This window comes from Pseudopodoces humilis, chromosome 9 (assembly GCF_049639895.1).
Source record: "Pseudopodoces humilis isolate 2021_Gansu_Grassland_sample_001 chromosome 9, ASM4963989v1, whole genome shotgun sequence".
In the NCBI taxonomy this organism is placed as follows: domain Eukaryota; kingdom Metazoa; phylum Chordata; class Aves; order Passeriformes; family Paridae; genus Pseudopodoces; species Pseudopodoces humilis.
In genome coordinates this window covers 33,808,411-33,828,140 of record NC_142208.1, presented here as the reverse complement: position 1 = coordinate 33,828,140, position 19,730 = coordinate 33,808,411, and the positions used below count along the sequence as shown (strand labels likewise).

The window sequence follows — 19,730 nt, the reverse complement described above, 5'->3', positions numbered from 1 at the left end:
ATTAACAATGCTAAAAATAACAGTCATCCAATTAGCTTACAACCTTGTGTTTCACAGGGAAAAGCCACAGACTTTTTCTTACTTTTTCCTCCTGCAGCCTCTCTTCCACTTGCTTGGAAGCTATTTCATGTGCTCTGAAAAGGCTGATGGTGCTGGTCAGCTCTGGGTCCAAAATGTTGCCATCTTCATCTCTAACCACCAGATCTAAATCCAGAATTCTAAACAAGGCAGGAAAAAATGGTTGTGGATTAACAGTGCTCAAAGCAATGTCTGAAAAACACCTGCCAAGCGTTCAACTTGCACACCTGACACGTGATGGAAAAGAAATTATTGGAGACATGATAATGCAATTTAACATGTCACCAACCCTGGAGATCCAAGTCACTCATTCCCACAGCACAGGGAGAACAAATGGAAATGGAACAGCACAACAGATGGGGAAACAATTTCTTAAACAAATAAATTTGCCAGAGACTTGGTCTCCTCTGATTTATCCAACAGTCTGAAGAACCAAGCCCCACCACACACAGCTCATGTCTCCCACTCCACCTTCTCCTCCAACTGCAAATTCATGTTTTCCCCACACCCCACAAGATGAGGCAGAAGTTGTTTCCCTATTTTAAAGCAGAAGCCAGATCTCTGTCAGCAGGGTGTTAACATCCATAATTACCTTCTGCAGAGAGGAAGCTTTCTGCCACAATCAAATCCAGGCTCAGGAAAACCTTTCACAATTTTCCACAGTGCTGGCAGCTGTACCAAGGGTTAAAAAATCAGGTCCCTTCCCTAAAACTGCCCTTGTCACCTCCATCCCAATAAATGTGTCCCTGTTTCCTTTTAACTCCCTGGTCAGCTCTCCCAGAGGAGCTGCTCTAACTTCAGAGCTGAAATATGTTTGATCAATGAGCTTAAATCAAACTTGCTGTGTCTGATAAGTCACACAGGGCTTTGTGATTTATCTGGAAATAAATTCCCTCTGGGCAAAACCTGCAGGGACGTGGAAACACAGAGGAGCTGTGGCACACAAAGATATTCATGGGCTTGGAGGATTCCTCCTCACCCCTCCTGCACCTGGAAGGGTTAAACCCTCCATGGGGTCAACACCCAAACCCCTCCAATGAACTGCACTGCATTAATTGCAGGGGAGACAAAGATCACTCAAGCTGCAGAGTGGAGGCAGCAGATTTTTAGGCTCTGCTCTGGAGCTGGACCCAGCCACCACCAAACTCTCCAGCACTCCCAAGGTGAATTTTCTGGTGAGAAAACAGCTTAATCACTGAAACAAACAGAAAAACAGGCAAAGTTGTTTTGTTCCTCCCTACTACTGTCCCCTGGACAGCAGCCACAGCAGGAGAAACACCCAGAGAGCACTGGAACTCAGAGTCCTTCCATGGGAGAAACTGTCTGGGCCAGGGGAAAAGCTCAGAAATTCCAGGGAAGTCTCATAACCCAGACTCCAACACACCAATGTTTGCACAGGCTGCCAAAGGAGTCAAAGCAAACCCTCCTTTGATTCCATTCCTTTGTTTTAGCCTTTAACTTGCAAATGATGCTTGGGAAAAATCTGAATATTTTTTTTTCCTAAGTGTCCCAGTTACAGATATTTGCAACCAAACCAAAAAAATAAGCGTTTTCACAACAAAATTACCTGACCCAATTTCAGAAAGATATTAAAAACACAGATTCCTAAGGCCATTTTTGCTTCCTCAGTTATTCTGACAATATGCTGCAAAACTTCTGTCTGTATTTATAGAAGGAAAATGCTTATTTACAAATCAGTGTTTCACAAGTCACAAGGAAAAGTTAGGTTATGATTAGGTCAGAAAACATTTAGGATTGTTTGGGTTGGGACCTCAAATATCCCTCAGTATTTATAAAGCAGATAATGAATTCATTCTGTCTGGATCCTAAAATCCCCATTCGCGCTCCTTTTAGGCACAAGTGAATGTGGGGTTTTATTAGGAACATATGTTATCTTTCAGTGGTGAGGATTTACTCACAAGTTCACACTCACCTCCCTCCTGCACTCCCCAGAGAACGTTCTGATCACTTAATTACTCCATCAGAACGTTACAAACACAAAGCACAGCACAAGATGTTCCACTGGATTTGAAGGCTGAGCATCTGGAGGTTATTCAACCTTTACCAACTCCTTGGGCAGATGGTGAAATCCAGTAGCCAAACAAATAATCCCAGTAACATCTGGTTAATTGTCTGCAGAGGTACCACTGTCCATTTCTCAGATCACAAATGATAATTACTGACTGAATGCAGTTACTGATTATTTAATTTCTTTTTTTTTTTTAATCATGGCTTTTGCTGGTAAAGTACACAAACAGAAATATTGCAAATTTGGAAGTTCTTAAGGAATTAAACACAAATAGCTGAAATATGATGAGATATTTGCATCACAAAGCATTTGAAGACTGGGCTGGTGCAAAGTTTTTCACTCCCCAGGTGTGCAGGACAACAGAATCCCACATAATGAGTAGGGCTGGAGGGAGCACTACAACATTGTCTCAGTATTCAAAACCCTGCTTCAAATGGTGAAGAGTAAGATTTGATTTCTCATTTTTCAACAAAATGCAAAATCATAATTGTATAGACAAGTTATAATCTAAAACTCATATTTACAAAAATTGTCTTTAGCCAACCAGTCAACCATCTGGGGAGAGAATACATCTGAATCATAAAACACCCAACACATGCAACCTGCACTGCTTTTTGGGTCAGTATTTCCTTCCTAACTTCCACTCTCTTGCGCTAAATAGCTCCTTTCTTTTATGAAATCTCCCTGTTCATCTTGTGCTACCAGCTGGATGCTGTGGAAAGAGAGGAACCAAGAGCTAAATGGTGCTTGTGAGCCAAATCCTTCAACATCACATTACAGCTGAGTGACTCGAGGGCACAGGCAGCTGGTGCTGCTCACAGGGTGACAACTGTTTGTGCCACAGAAGCAAGTGGAGTTGAAAATTCTATTTTCAAGGCAGGCAATACTCGCACTTTTGAATTGGCCTTAAAAAATTACAGCTTCATACCATCATCAAATTGATGATACCATTGAGAGAGAGAGATGTATTCCACTTTACATATTATAAAGATGCTGCCACAACTTCAATCTTTATGTTGCTGTAACCAAAGTGTGAATATACAAATATTCCATCTACAGCTACAGGGAAAAAAAGAATCCTCCAAGAATTCACTGACAGCTGCTGTGTCGTACACAGGGTGATCTGGTTTCAGGCAGAAAAAGTTGGAAAAAGCTGTTCACAAACCTGTTGCCATAATCAATTTTGGCAGTCACTTTCTTTTTCAGCTCCTTGAGCTCGTCTTGGGGCAGGGTCCCGGAGAGGATTTGGGATCTCCACTCAATCAGGTCGTAAATCATGTGCCGCACGCTGCGGAACATTTCCCTGTGGTCCTGCTGTTGTGGGGGGAAAAAATGGGGGAGAAATCAGCTTTGAAGGCTTGGGAATAGACAGGATAAATTGCAATTATAAGTAGGAATTCAAAGGGTAAGCCTACAGCGGCTCTGAGACAGGAGCCTCACTTCGTACAGCACAGAACAGGGAATATTCAGAGAGCTGAACTCAGATTTAAGGAGCTAAATAGGTGTAAATGCTTGGGTTTATGTTATCTTAAAACCTGGGTCATGCTGTTTCCAGGCATTCAAGAGGAAAAAGTCCTTTTATTGATTCCCAGGGTAGCTTTGTTCAGTGACCCTCTGTGCTGAGCAGAACAGGGCTGAAAATGGTGCATTTTAACAGCAAGAGGCTCAAGTTCTGCAACAGATGGGAGAATCCTTTCCTTCGTGCTTAAACCACCACAATAAGACCTGAAAATCCCTCATGGTGCACATCAGTGCCATACAAGTCCACAGGTAACTTTTAAAGGACAGTGAAACACCAGGAAAGACCTAAACTTGATAGGAAGTTAAATACCCCAATTGTCTATAAAGCCTGGAACTGTGGATATTAAATACTGCCCGCAGCATATACAAACTTGCCTTGGCAACACTCAGCTAAGCTAGGAATAATTAAATAATTACAGTAAAATTCTCCACTTTAAAAAAAAAACAAGGAAAAACTGCAGAAGATGCAGTAAAAGAACATAATGACTCCAAGACTCTGGGAAAAGGATATCTAACTGTGAAACTTAAAGACTTCAGTCTGTTCAGATTATCCAAAAGCTGGCTTGATTATAGTGGGAGAACCTTCACAGAGAGAAAATACCCATTATTAAAAGCTCTTTAATGTAGCAGAGAAAGACACAACAGGCACATATGGCTGGGAGCTAAATACAGACAAATCCAAATGGGGAAGAGGTTCCTGATTTTCCAGGCTGCAGGCAATCATAAACCAGAGAGATGGCAAACATTCCACATCCCCTGCTCTCTGCAAACAAAAACTGAACATCCATTCAAGATTCAAACACAAATTAGAAACTGAATCAAGGCATCAGTGGAGCTGTTTAATGAGTTTTGTTATTCAAGATAGAGACAGCATGGAAGTCTGCAGACTGCCCGGTCTGAAACCAGTTACCTCCAGTAAACCAAACCTCCCTCAATTGCCTGCTCTTGGATTCAAAACTATTAGCAATGCACTGAAGCATTGTTCTAAAGATTTGTGTGATATCTCCTATGACAAGAGATTATGTATTAAAGAGAGAGTTTAAGGAGTTGGAATAGCAGGGAGTTTGTGTGGTGGGGAGCAGGGAAGGAGCAGAAATAAAGGAGGAGGAACAGAATCTCAAGAGGGCACTGGCAACAGCTTTGCCCTTGGTTCCAGTGCTGTGGAATCCCAGAGTGGAAAGGTTTGGGAGGGACTTTAAATCCCACCCAGTGCCACTCCTGCCATGGACAGGGACTAATTCCACAATCCCTGGCTGCTCCAAGCCCCAAACCATTTCTCACCCTGGCAGTGCACAAGGCCAGGCTGGACAGGGCTCGGAGCAGCCAGGGATTGTGGAATTAGTCCCTGCCCATGGCAGGAGTGGCACTGGGTGGGATTTAAAGTCCCTCCCAACCCAAACCATTGGGGAATTCCAAAGCACTGGAACCAAGGGCAAAGCTGTTGCCAGTGCCCTCTTGAGATTCTGTTCCTCCTCCTTTATTTCTGCTCCTTCCCTGCTCCCCACCACACAAACTCCCTGCTATTCCAACTCCTTAAACTCTCTCTTTAATACATAATCTGTTTCTTTTCATAGGAGATATTATCCTTCATCTTCTATATTGCCACACTCCATCATTTCCATTACACTCTTACTCCTAATCTTTATTTTCATGGGTGTGATTAAAAGCCACATTAGTCAGCACAAACGTCTTCATTACCACTCGGTGTCTTCATTACACAGCTTGCACTTTTATGATACAAGATTTCAAACATATTTATGGGAAACAGAGACTGCATTAAACCCTGCTTTAAATAAAGGAATTTTGTGTTCCCATTATCTTGTTACAGTGACCTTGCACAATGAGAGCATCCCAAGAGTGGGCCAGGCACCTTAAATCCCACAGCAGGCCTTGCTTTACATCTGAACTGCACTTTTAAATAGAAGTTTGCTCTCTCTGATCTTGTTTTTGTAGCTTCCCATCTGAGAGACCATCAATAATTATCACTACAAATTTCTAAGAATATATTCTTATGTGGTTGAAAACTCAGTGTATCAAAACAAACAAATGTGCAAGTTAAGGTGACAAAATTTGGGAACAATCAACTTTATGTAAAGGAATACTGAGAGGTTAAAGGCCTACACTGATAATTTTACAAAGCATTCAGTTTATATCCACAAATTCAACATTAAATACTCAATTATTTCATAACAGAGACCAACAGCCTTAAGAAAATGCCTGAAAACCATTTCTTTAATTTCTTTTAAAAGTTACATGTTAAATTACTCCAAATATACATATATATATACTCCAAATATACACCTTAAAAATCAAACATTTTCTATAACAGAATCTGCACTAAAAAGTGTAGTGTATAAAAAGGGATTATAACTGCTCAACAAATTATTGCTAGATCAAGGTAACACTAAAAAAATCTGATTCTGAACAAGAAAATAAAGATACTTGAGAACACAGGCAAGAGGTCTGTGCTTTAACAAGCACAAAACAACCTGAGATTTGTGCTTTAACAGAGATGATGCTACATGGATGCTCGGAACTCAAAACAGCCTTTAGAAACAACAACAGAAGGGGAAATTAATTTATTAAGAGTTCTTTCATAAATAGCAGTTCCTTCCTCTTTGTCCCTGTCCCTTTCCCAGCACCACTTTTCCCATAAAACTCTCCCAGTGAACGTTTTCCTGGGCTGTCCTTACCACATAGAGCTGCCTCCAGATGATGGACCATTCCCTCAGCGTGGTGGTGACCTCCTGGATCAGGGGCAGCTCGTTGGGGATCACTGTCTCGTGTTGGCTGAAGAGTTAAAAAAAAGAGGCTGAATTAAGCAGCAACTTCAGTGAGAATGAAGAACCACAGAATTTTCAAGGTTTGAAAGGAGCTTTAAGGTCACTGAGTGTGACCAGCACCACCATGGTCACCACTAACCCATGTCCCCAAGTGCCACATCCACAGGGTTTCTGAGCAATCCCAGGAACGGTGACACCAGCGCTGCACAGAGCAGCCTCCTCTCTGGAAATTATTAAATTATTATGCTGAAAATGATTATGGAAATTATTATGCTGAAATCTAATCTAAATCACCTGATCTAGAATAATTCCTAAGGAAGAAATGTTCACTTCCAAAGGGAACTGAATAGAACTGGGATGGAATTAGCATCACTTGTTAGGAATTTATAAGCAAAATGAAGACGTTAGCAGATATTGAAGCACCGGACACCAGTACAGCCACACCACATAAAAGGAATTTTTCTGCTTAGATTATGGAATCATGGAATGGTTTGGGTTGGAAGGAATCAAAGATGATCCTGTTTCATCCCTGCCATGGCAGAGACACCTTCCACAATCCGATGTCCCAGCCCCAATGTCCAGCCTGGCCTTGGGCACTGCCAGGGATCCAGGGGCAGCCCCAGCTGCTCTGGGAATTCCACCCCATCCCCACTCCACCTTCCCAAGGAACAATCCCTTCCCAATATCCCATCCAGCCCTGCCCTCCTTCAGTTTAAGGCCATCCCCTCTTATCCAATCCCTCCACACCCAGCAGATTTTTCCCACCCTCCCCTCATTTCTACACTCCCAAGGATATCAATGCATACCTTACTATAAAAACATTCATTACTGACAATTTTCTTGGTTGTTTCTTGTAAAATAAATAAACCAGATGTTCCCAACCTACAACACCATACTCCTCTTTCACTGTTCTTTTTTTTCAAAATATTGGTCTTGCAACAGAAAAATTAAGATTCAATTCATTACCACGAAGTTTCTGTATGATTTGTTTGAAAATGAGGTGCCATGAAGGTAAGAAACACCAGCCAGACCTCTGAATATTGCAGAAGCAGGGTACTTAAAGGTAGTTTTGCAATCAGCAAGGAAGATGTCATTATGCAGCAATCTCATGATTAGCAGTTTGATCATTTACATATTTAACAGAGTATAAAAATAAATCAGGCACAAAGGAATAAAACGTTTTAATCCTGTTTCATTCCATTTCATACCTGGGTAATGATTTATTAATTTCACTTCACCTCCTTTTTTCCTCTGGGATTTTTTTCCTGGTTTTTAACTTAATTTTTATATTCATCTTAAGACCTGCATGTCCAGCAAAGCTGATTTGATACATAAGGATCTGAAGAGCTACTGAACAACAAACACAGCTCAAACTATTGCACACACCAAGGGAAGGAATGGGAAAATTACAAAATAACTTCTCAGTAAGGCAGGAAACCACCTGGAAACAAGTGTAAGTTACCTGGTAATGCATGGAAATGATGTGGATAAAACAGGAAAAAGGAGTTTTCTTCTTTTCAAATCCAACTTACCCTTTGCCTTCAACGATTGCTTCCTTAAGATGGATATAGGAGGCAGGGAATATGCCCTTGGAGAGGGAGGGAGAGGAAAAAAATGTGTTATTTAACCAGTTACACACAACATATTGTGTTTATTACCTAAAATATGCCAAAACACTGCTGGGTGTGCAGAGCCATTCACATCCTCAAGCATCAGACGAGCTGTGTTTGGGACTTTTTTGATATTTATTGAATTTCTGCATTGCCTGTCCTTTCAAGATGTTACAGCAACCTTACAGCTTCTCTGAAAAAATATTCTAAATTAAGCAAGATGCCAGAAATAAAATAATATTTTTAAAATAATCCAAGTCAAGCTGATAAAGCCAATTCCACCATCTCACCCTTCAAGATAGGAGTTGAGTTTTCTGATCATCTGGGAATGCAATAATAGGAATTCTTGGGCAGCCACAGGGGAAAGAGGGCACAGACATGTGACTTTCCACCCCAGTATAAAAAATATTTTAAAATCACTAAATTTAGTGGCAGTCAGACAAATGTAGCAACACATGGAATTAATTCAAGACCAGAGAAATGTCTAATTGCTTCTCAGACTGTAAAAAGCACGTTCATGAAATATGGCTTGTAAGAAACTCAGTGTGTTCACACACAGGAAAAAAAAGGAAAGTACAAAAATAGAGTAAAAACCCAGGCCTGGTAAGGAAATGGGTGGGATGAACCACCCAACTCTTTACTTTTAGAGATGGAAACAACTTAAAAACACACCTCTGGAGGCAAACATGGCATTTGCAGTGTTTCAGTGAAAAGCCTGAAGTTTAATTTTGTTTAATTACTCCTATGAAGTAAAAGGCTCAAAAAATAAAACACGATGCCACAACCAGTATTTGTGTGGTTTTCTCTCCTTTCATTTCCAAAAAGCTGCTGTAAATGCAGCCCTTGGTGCACACTGAAATTCCACTGCAGGAGGAGCATCCTCCTCCCTCCAAAGGGAACAGCTGAAAATTCCCAAGGTTTGGCTCCACATCCCTCTCCAAGCTGCAACTGCATTCCACCAGGAATTTCACAGCATTTCAGAGAAGCCTCCAAAGAAACCAAGGTTTGAACTTTTTACTGAGGAAAGGCTTGGTGCAGCATTTACTGCACAGAAAAAGATGATGAATGTCAAGATTCAGTGACCGATTTCCCTTTAAATTGCAAAAACTGGGATCACACAAATATAAAATAGCCTGGCTTGGAAGGGTCCTTAAAGCTCATCCAGTTCTACTCCTGCCATGGGCAGGGACACCTTGCACTGTCCCAGGTGCTCCAGCCTGGCTTTGGACACTTCCAGGGATCCAGGGGCAGCCAGAGCTTCTATGGGAATTCCATCCCAGACCCTCCCCACCCTCCCAGGGAACAATTCCTGCCCAAGATCCTAACTAAATCTCCCCTCCTTCAGCTTAAAGCCACTTCCCCTTGTCCTGTCACTCCATCCCTTGTCCAAATTCTCTCTCCATCTTTCCTGGAGCCCCTTCAGGCACTGGGAGGCCACACTGAGGTCACCTCAAAGTTCCTCCTCTCCAGGCTGAACAATCCCAGCCTTTCCTCCATCCCTCTGCCTGCTCTGGACTCTCCAGCAGCTCCAGCTCCTTCCTTTGGACCCCAGAGCTGGATACACCACTCATCTTCTAGACCTTGCTAAAAGAATTTTTTATTAACTTGAAAAATTCCCACAGACCAGAGGCTGAGGACACAGACCAGCAGGGACCACTGCACACCTGGGATCCAGCTCCATCAAACCCACACACCCAGTGCCAAAATCCATCTTATTCCAAGAGAAAAATGAGGCCCACACACTCTGGCAACACTCACCTTCTTGGATTTCTTCCGTAGTGTATAACCCCTGTACCAACCTAGGAGAGAAAAAAGGGGAAAAGCATTAAAAAGTTCATTTATGGCACCTCCCAGCCGCTCCTTCCCAGCTCAACAGCACCGTTGGGTGGTTTCTGATCCTGCTTCAGCCCTGCACATCCCACCTGAATTTCAATTTTCCATATGCTGGATATCCTGGATAAAACAAGTCATCCTGGAGGGTATGAAATCAGAGTGATAATGGAGACAAGTACATGGCAGAGATGGTGGTTCACAGGATGTGTTTAATTGCTGTGTATTTAATTTTAATTACTAACTCACCAACATGAACAAACCAACTTAAGAGCATAAACTTGACAAAAATTTCTTGATAGACTACTTCTATTTCAAAATCCACCTAAATTCCACAAATCCAAGTTTTCAGCTGTTAGTCATCTCACCAGGAAACAGGAATACTTTGGAATTTAGGTGTCACATATCACAATACAAAAGCAAAGAGCCCTTTTGGAAAGCTGAGCCTGAATACAGCATCCACCCCTCAGCCTGGCAAAGAAGGGTTTGTAGAGCAAAGCATCCCTGTCTAGGGGAGGATGGGGAGATCACAAAGCAGATGTGGAATAGAAACTGCAGTCCTAGGGAACAGGAAAGAAGTTCCATGAAATCAAGACATGCTGATGAATTCATTATGCAAACTCTGGGACCAGAAATCCAAATTAAAGGCTCCAAGCACATGGGATTTTTCAGTCTGCTCTCCTGCAGCACAAGCCCAAGGGATTAATCCTCTTCTCTCCCTCCAGCACCTGGGGCTGGTTAGTGCCACCTCAAAGATCTGGGCTCTGTAATCACCACACTTCACCTCCCAACAGAGGCTGCCACAGCCTCACATCCCACATTCCCACTGCTTCCAGAGGAACATCAAACTGCTGCTGAAATCAGCACTCCCAGTCCTGCTCAGGTGCAAAGGAGGCAAAGCATTCCTGCCTGTGCTCACCCCACTGCCTGCAATCCGTGCACAGATTCCAATCCTCATAAAAAACGGGAATTCCCACGGTTTTAGATGAACAAAGCAACATTCTGAAGTCCTGGCGTTTAAACTGCTGAACAACACGACCCTGATCAGATGCACTGCACAAACTAAAGAAGAAACAATAGTTATTTCTTCTCCCGCTGCACCTGCGCAATAAAAAAAGCCCTGTGGCAAACACAGCTCCCCATGGATGAACCTCTGCTTCCTGAAATTTTGCAGCCACAGCTCCCAGGATCATGGAGAAGAGAGCAGCCAAAATCTGCCCTGGACAACTGGCTGCACTCCTGCTCCTTGCAGAGGTCCTGATGTGGCCTGGCAGGTCAGACCAGGCTCCTCCTGTGTGCAGCTGGTGCTGGGTGTCCAGCCTGGAGCCGTGCAGGGAGCCCAGTTTGCACCTGCAGCCCTCACTGGTGCAGCTGGAGGCACTGGGTCTGGCCATGAACGGGCTCAGATGAGGGCAGGGACACCCAAACACATGCAGCCATCTCTAAACAACTCCCCAAAAACATGGGAGAGCAGGGGGGGGCTCACCTGGAGAGGAGAAGCTCCAGGGAGAGCTCAGAGCCCCTGCCAGGGCCTGAAGGGGCTCCAGGAGAGCTGGAGAGGGACTGGGGACAAGGGATGGAAGGACAGGACACAGGGAATGGCTCCCAGTGCCAGAGGGCAGGGCTGGATGGGATTTTGGGCAGGAATTGTTCCTGGCAGGGTGGGGAGGAGCTGGGATGGAATTCCCAGAGCAGCTGGGGCTGCCCCTGGATCCCTGGCAGTGCCCAAGGCCAGGCTGGACATTGGGGCTGGAGCAGCTGGGACAGGGGAAGGTGCCCCTGCCATGGCTGGGGTGGGAATGGATGAGCTTTGAGATTCTTTCCAGCCCAAACCATTGTGGGATTCCAGGAATTCCTTCCCTGGGAAGGAGGTGATGCTCTGGTACCAGCTGTGGACTCCTCATCCCTGGACATGCTCAAGACCAGACCTTGCCCTTAAGAAATCTGGGACCAAGAAGTTGATAATGTGGATCCAAAGAAATGCTCAACTAAGACACCAATTAAATATTTCTGTCAAAGCTGCAAGAGACTCAAGAATTTGCTGTGGTTACCCTCAAACAATGCATCCATTTTTGACACAGTTACACTGCATTCAAAACAAACAAATCAAAAATCTGCAACAAAAACTAGACTTTCCCATAATACCAAGAATAATGTCTGAAAATCTCTGTTTGGGAAGCCAAATTCCCTCCTCACAGCAGCACTAGACATTAATTGATGTTCCAACAGTCAGTCTTGGTTTTGAGGTTGATTTTCTCTTACATTTCCCAGCAATTCCCTTTAATGAGCCACATTTATTGATCATATGGTTCCATTTGCCCATTCCATCAAATAATGTCAAGAAATAGAATTAAGACAATAAAGATGTGGAAAGTACTAATCCAGAATGTGGCAAATACTTGAGTTTTAAGGTATCTGCTACAAAATACAATCCTCCTCTCCTACAGAGCAGGATATTTAGGAATTCCTATGGCTTTCCTCTTTGGCTTTTCCTCTAAGGCTCAGATTAGAAGGACAGAGAAAGTTTTCTAACTGAAAAATAAACTAAAATACTTCCTAAAAGAAAAAAAAATCATTTTATTTTCAACATTAATTAGTCTAGAAAGTAGCTTCATCTTTACTTTGGTTCCTGGAAGAACATAAATTTAGCACTTAATAGTGATGTGTGCACATTCATTTCCAATCTCCTCACTCCCATAAAAACAGGGGATGTTTTCCACCAAGACTGAAACTTTACAGAATCTGCACACTGAATTCTTTCTACACCATTTTTTTGCATTTCAGAGAGGAAAAAAGTTTCCACAATTAGAATTTAAAGTGTCAAAACTTCTTGAAAAACTCCAAAATAAGTTCTGCTCATTGGCAACAAAAGTAAATATTATTTTAAACACAGGGGAAAAGTTCAACTCAGAAATTAAATCCAGTACATGGCAGCAACAGATATCCTATATCTGTCCTAAAACCACATCTTCCAGACTATGGATGTGAGACTGAGCCCTTCCAACTCCTCACCTGTCTTCTGCAGAGACCCCAACTGAGCAAGGATTTCCCAGGAGCTTTTCTTGGCAATGCAGATTCAGTGGGAAAAAAACCCCAAGAAATGAATTTCTGGCACTTCAAAGCCCACAGACACAGACCAGTCTTCAAAACTGCTCTGAACTTAAGGATTATTGCAGAAAACTAATTTTAAAGAGTATCAAAATTACAGCAGGATGGGAGGAGTAGAATGTGGACTTCTGTAGGTATCCATGAAAAAAACCAACTGCTTTTCCCACAGGGAAAAGGGGAAGGAAAGGCAAAATCCCAGCTCTTTCACATAAAAGGCTTTACTGAGTCTTCCAGCAAGTTTTCTGTCTCAGAATTATTTAATTAGGAGGTTTTCCTTTGGGTGGGCCCATTCCCACCTCAGCCCAGCACAGGTGGGTGAGTCCCAGGCCCACACCTGGAAATTTGTAGGGTACAAAACCTGCCAGGGGCACAATCCACACCAATTTTATCTAGGGAAACAGGGAGATCAAACAACTCAAATAATCCCCTAATCTTGGCAGCTCTGAACAAGAGAGAAGAGTTACAGCATCTAAATCCCCATCTCAGCAGGTCGGGAATGAGCAATCAGTGCTTGGGAGAACAGGAATTTGTGTTTCTTTTACCATCAACTCATCCCATGTGTTCCAATCCCTAAGAGGGTGAGAGGGGGAAGCTTTTCCTATTATTTATTTCCTGTTTTCCTATTATTCCAGTCCAGGGGAAAAGTGGCTCATTCCCCACTGTCCCACTTATTTGGGAACAGTCAGCATTTGAAAGGGTTTCACATTCCCTGCTCAGTTTCTCCCACATTCATTAAATAAATCTATTTATATATCAAAGTACAAAGCAGTGCAATATTTGAATGGCTCCATTTGCATTTAAAATCTTTGCATTATTAGGGGTTTATTAAAGCATGCAACGTCAGATAGTGGAAAGATTGCTTTGCTCAAACTTGGCATTGCAGCAGCAAATTGAGCTCCAATAAAATACCAGCCGAGAAATAATGAGAAAATTAAAAAATTCCACTTCCAGTGATGATCAACTCTCGCTGAAATAGCCCTGTTTGTTTCAGTAAATATAATATTTTAAAAAATCCAATTAAGCCAACAACTAAAATTAATTTATCACTATCACCCAGACCAACCAATAGATCAATGTCTAGAGAAGCAAATTAAATCAACATATTAAATTAACTCATCTTTCCACAAGACAAACAATGTTACACTATTTCAAACAGACAGCTTAGCTCTCTGTTCCCCACACCTTTCCAAACTGCAGTATGCCATAGAATTTCAACTCAAGGATATAATGGAAGAGTTTTATTTTGCTTGGATTAAGAGCTGAAAATGTTTTGACACTTTCCTCATCATGCTGATTATCAAACTCAGCACTGAGATTCCCTTGTACAAGGATGAGGGAGGAAAGATTTTGGTACAGGTGATGTCTGTAGAGTTTCATATCAAAAGAGTTATCTGGAAAATCAGCGCACAGTAACACAGGCACCCATCTCAGAAGAGACACATAAATTATTCAGGACCCAGGTGACTTTCAAATTCTGACTAAATTTCTTGTAGCAGCAGGTTCATCTGCATTACCTAAGGGTACCCAAAAAGCATCTTTCATTTCTCTGATGTGGGGGAGATGCCACAACTGATCCATACAAACCCAGCTGTGTGAAAACTCTTCTTCCCCAGAAAATCCAGTGCTTATTCACCAGGCCACTTGTCTCCATTTGCTTCAACTTCCAGTTCAAGAGGGTCACAAGCAGAAAAGGAAGGCAATTCCCCAAAAAAAAAAAACAACCTATTTTTCAATTCAGTTTTTGCCATCTTACCCTCATAAGTTTCCAGTATGTGCACGGTGTCACCAATCTGTAAGGAAAGTTCATCTGGTCCCCTGGCATCGTAGTTGTAGAGAGCTGGACAGAGGGAACACTGCTGTTAGTACAGGCAAGACAACATAATCCAGGTGTTTCTCCACATCCCTGCTTCTTGTACTCATTATTGCCATTCTGAATCTTTTTGTAAAAAAAAAAAATAAATAAATTTTAAATTCTATAAAAATTTAGCCAAGTTCTTAAATCCATTAATATTTCCCTTTGTAACAAAAAAAACCCAACCCACAGGTTCACTTTCTAAAGCTGTCCCTCACTCTGTTTATAATGCTTTGCTTCTTCATGGCAATACACTCAATTTTTGTTGTATTTGCCAGCTTTCCACAGCACTTTGTGTCAATTTTAAGCAGCTCTACAAAGAACTGCTCTGTCTTCCCTTGTCAGCTCAACACACAGAAAACTTACAAAGTGTCTTCAGAAAACTCAAATTGCCACACTAACATTAAAGGATTATTTCTCAGTCACTTCCTTCATTTACTGCATGCATAGGATGTTGAAAAATATGATTTCAGAATTTCTGAGTGCCAGAGGCACCATCCACTGTACAATAAACCCCAACAAATCCAACAGGAACTCAAAGACCACTCTTCTCTGCCACTCCCAAAAGAAAATCTGGATACTTTTGAGCACTGAGATTGGTGATGTCCACAAATTCATCTGATAAAGAACGCTACAAACCAGGTTTGGTTGGGAAAAAAAAATACTCGTGATCTGAAAAACAAAACAGTTACAACTCTTAAAGCCACATTTTTAATTTTTATAAGGAGTAAACTCTCTGTAGGAGGAAAAAATCTTCCAATAGCAAGGAGGGTCCTCATGATTGAAGGCAGAGACTGAAAGATTGAAATTAAAGACCTTTAGTCAAGGTGGACCCACAGAAGTTTCTCCCTCAATTTACAAGTGCAGCTACGCCCTCCACTGATCCCCAGGATCAGTAACACCTGAAAATCAGAATTTCTCACTATTTGTTGTAACTCTTCAGGAAACAAAAGCATTTTTAGAACATAATAATTATCTCCCAAGTTCCTACCACCCCTCAGATCACCACTGCTTTTCCTTCTGCCTCAGTTTCCAGGACTCAGGACTTTTATTGGAACAGAAAGAGCCGGATAAGCGACACGTGGCTCTCACAGGAAATTTTCAGACCAAGAGTTCACAGAGCATCCACAACACATCCCACACTCATTACAGATATCAAAGCACTTCCAAAAAAAAGCCCCTCAAGTTCAAAACTTAGGGCAGAGCTACAAATGAAGCAATGAGAGGTGGGATCCAGGAAACACCTGCCTTACCTGGCCAGCTCCCTCCTCCCCCAGATCTCCTGCCACACAGGAGATCAACACCACAAATCACATCTGTAACAACTGGCAACTGGACCAAAAACACTGCTCTGACCCCAAACCTGATCATCTGTTCAGCCCCAAGTTCACAGACTGGGAACATCACAGTGGGCACGAGGGGAGCTCAAATCCCAGCACGAGGATGGTGCACAGAGCCCACTGCTGCCTCCAGCCCAGCCTCTAGGAACGACTGCTTGTTCTCCCCAGAACTCCTGGAATGGCAGCTCACAACCAGATCAACAATAAATAAACCCATAATCCACTGGATCACCAATAAACCCACCCATAAACCAATGGATCAACAATAAATAAACCCATAATCCATTGGATCACTGATAAATAAACCTATAATCCATTGGATCACCAATAAATAAACCCAAAATCCCTTGGATCACCAATAAATCAATCCATAATCTATTGGATCACCAATAAATCAATCCATAATCCATTGGATCACCAATAAATAAACCCAAAATCCCTTGGATCACCAATAAATAAACCCATAATCCCTTGGATCACCAATAAATCAATCCATAATCTATTGGATCTCCAATAAATCAATCCATAATCCCTTGGATCACCAATAAATAAACCCATAATCCCTTGGATCACCAATAAATCAATCCATAATCTATTGGATCACCAATAAATCAATCCATAATCCATTGGATCACCAATAAATAAACCCATAATCCACTGGATCACCAACAAATAATCCACCCAGGCTGGCTGGGTCCTTTTCTCTGCAGAACTCCTCTGACTTGACAGACTTTAGAAGAGGGAAATAAATAAATTTGAGCAACCAAGCAGAAAAAAAACCATGGAAAAGCAGTTTGGAAAACACTGTATAAGGTGGAAGATGATTAATGGAATAAAAACACACTACAGTGTAAAAAGAATAAAGGTCAGGTGCACTGCAGAGACCAATATCACCAGGATTTAAATGAAGGTTTTAGAAAGGAACAGTTTCTATTGACATCAAAACAAGCCAAGCTATTTGTGTTTCAGTGTTTTCCTAATTTTTGTCATTATTAGACACAGAGAAACCCTCCCTCCCAGTATCTGGCACAGGATCTCTGAAAGCCAGAAATGCAGGAGAAGGAGGTTCTGAGAAACACCTTAACAAAAATGAGCATTTTCAACCTCTCAGTGATGATCAGTGGTGAGCAGAGAGCACGTGGGACAATCTGCTGGGAAACACTCCCCAGAAATATTCTCATTTCAGCCTTTGTGCACTGCAGGGAAAACAAAGTTACACAGCCCTAACTCCTCCAAACTTGTGTGGCTGGAGTGCAACACACACAAAAAAAATAATCCTTGGGGTGTTTACTCAGATCCCTTCAAAGCTCACAGCTCAATCAAGAGGCCCCTGGGATGTTCACACATCCAAAAATGAATCCAAGGACAGTCTCCCACCTCCAGGACCCTGACAAGCAACTTCACTGACTCACACCAGACATCCCAGCCAGGAAAGATCTGCATTATAACAGATTAAAAAATCAGTCCTCTACTCAATTCACACTTCAGCTGAGCATTTCTCCAACATTTACGTGGAATAACACTCAGGATCAAAGGCAGCTATGAATAAAAGGCACTAAAATTTATGCCCAAGAGTGCTAAAACTGGTGTCTGTCACCAGAAGGAAGGTCAGGCACCAGGAGCTGTGATGTAATGACCAATTCTTCTGACAGAAGATGACAAACAGCCATCAAATGGTAATTACTGCCCACAACAGCTCCCACTGACCTCAACTGACTGAGGAGCCAGGGAGGGGTGATTTATCTTTAAAAATACATATATATGTGTGAAAAATATGTCTGCAAGAGAAAATAAATCACATTTCTGGCTTCCAACAGCATTGACAGATAGTGAAGCAAACAACCAAAATAACTATAAAGTGCATTCCACCCCTGTGATTACAAAGCAAGGCTTGAACTGCACCACAAACTCCCCTGCAAGGTAGCAGATAACTCCTTCTCACAGGATTTTTTTTTTTTTTTTATGTACACTGGCATCAAAAGATGTTGTGATAGAAAATGTTTGATTGGAGCAAATGACAAGGCTTTAATTAATGGAAAAGACAAAATTTGGAGGAGTCAAGCATGAAATGGGTACGTTTGCATTTTGTATCATCAACTGTATCCTGAGTTATCATTTAAAATATTTAAAAACTCGGGGTATAACTTTTGATTTTTTTAACTTTGTTTTCTTTTTTAATTGAAGTATGTTTTGCTTAATTTAAAAAAAATCCTGCATCCACACAAGAGTCCCAGAGTGCCAAAAGCAAAGGATTAAGTGTGGGCACAGAAAAAGGCATTTTTCAACTCTAGGAGTTGATAAAGAAAGGAACAATGAACAGGGCATTACAGTAATTACACCAAAGCCCCATTTACCCTTCAAGAACACAAAAGAAACACCTCTGTAGCTGCACTCGTTAATCTGCATACATCAGAAAAACGAGGAGGACAACACTAGAAGAATTAGAGGTGGAAAAAAAGGAAAAAGCAAACAAAGGTAACATCAATTTATGTAGAAAAAGCTTTTTGCTGACTGTATGAACAGCAAGATATCTTAAGATATCATAAAGATGTTACAGAGTAATATTCCCTGGTATTACTTTGCTTTAAAGGCTGTATTAATCATTCTAAACTCCTCAAAGAAACCAAACTACATTTAACACATTACCAGCTTTATTTTACACTGGCTTTTTAAAAAACTCCCTAAATCATAACTGTGCTTTTTCAATAAAAGCAGACAAATTGCAAAGGTGAAAGCAAAGTCTTTTGTAAATTCTCTGGTATTAAAAGACATCTGAAGCTTTTCCTACTTTCCCTAAAATGAAAGTGGCTGATTTGAGTATTCAGGCAGATTCCTTAGTTCTCTGCTACTCACCCAGAGGAGTTTCTAATTTCTACACCCGAGGCTAAATGGAGAAGCAAAAGGAAAAAAACAGTGTTTGAGTCAGGAGTTGCACCTGAGAACTGTTAAAGACAATTATTTCATGTGTACATTAACCAAGGGTACAGCCTCTTGCCCTCCTCACCTTGGGTTTTGTCATTCCTGGTCTCACCAAGCTTGATTCAGAGCTCTTGCTCAGTATTTTAATTATTCTGTTATCCAAACATTCCCAAAAAATTAACTTCCCAAAGAGAGGAGAAGCCTGGAGAAATTTGTAGATCTGAACAGTTACCACCAAGCTAAAGGAGAAAATCCAGCTCGAGGTTCCTCCTGGCCCAGTGATGCTCTAATCTTATCGATTAAATCCACGGATGTGACTTTCATCACAGGATTTGCCTAAATCCCACAAGTTCAAGTAGATAGAAAGGATTTATCAGCACTTTTCCCTTACAAAGGTGAGACAGTTCCTTTCACTCCACTCTGTGAGCAGCAAATTCCTCAAACACACAATGCTTCACCTGGGACCTTCACGACTGCACAGGGCACCTGATGAGAGAATCCTATACCAGATTCTGGAACCTCTCAGGTTGCAATGCCAGCCTGCCTCCCCTTTTCCAAAGTGAGGACACCAAGAACAAAGGGCCACCAAGCTTTTCTAAGCACAAACAGACACCTCAGGTCCCACTCCAGATGGCAAGGGCAGCAATTTGTTCTGCATCA

General features: G+C 41.8%; 1 protein-coding gene across 3 annotated transcripts in view; it reads right to left on the bottom strand.

Annotated features, from left to right (window-relative positions):
• DOCK1 (dedicator of cytokinesis 1) overlaps window positions 1-19,730 on the bottom strand; it is a 261,997-nt gene that overhangs the window by 226,486 nt on the left and 15,781 nt on the right. For 2 of the 3 annotated variants that reach the window (XM_014257704.2, XM_005528870.3), the window contains exons 2-7: window positions 14,713-14,796; window positions 9,780-9,820; window positions 7,944-7,999; window positions 6,322-6,418; window positions 3,273-3,421; window positions 83-218 (exon numbers count right to left, since the gene is read on the bottom strand). In XM_014257704.2, the coding sequence (XP_014113179.2) occupies window positions 83-218; window positions 3,273-3,421; window positions 6,322-6,418; window positions 7,944-7,999; window positions 9,780-9,820; window positions 14,713-14,796 (563 nt within the window). The remainder of the gene's footprint in view (window positions 1-82; window positions 219-3,272; window positions 3,422-6,321; window positions 6,419-7,943; window positions 8,000-9,779; window positions 9,821-14,712; window positions 14,797-19,730) is intronic. The other variant, XM_088059823.1, reaches the window with a different exon arrangement.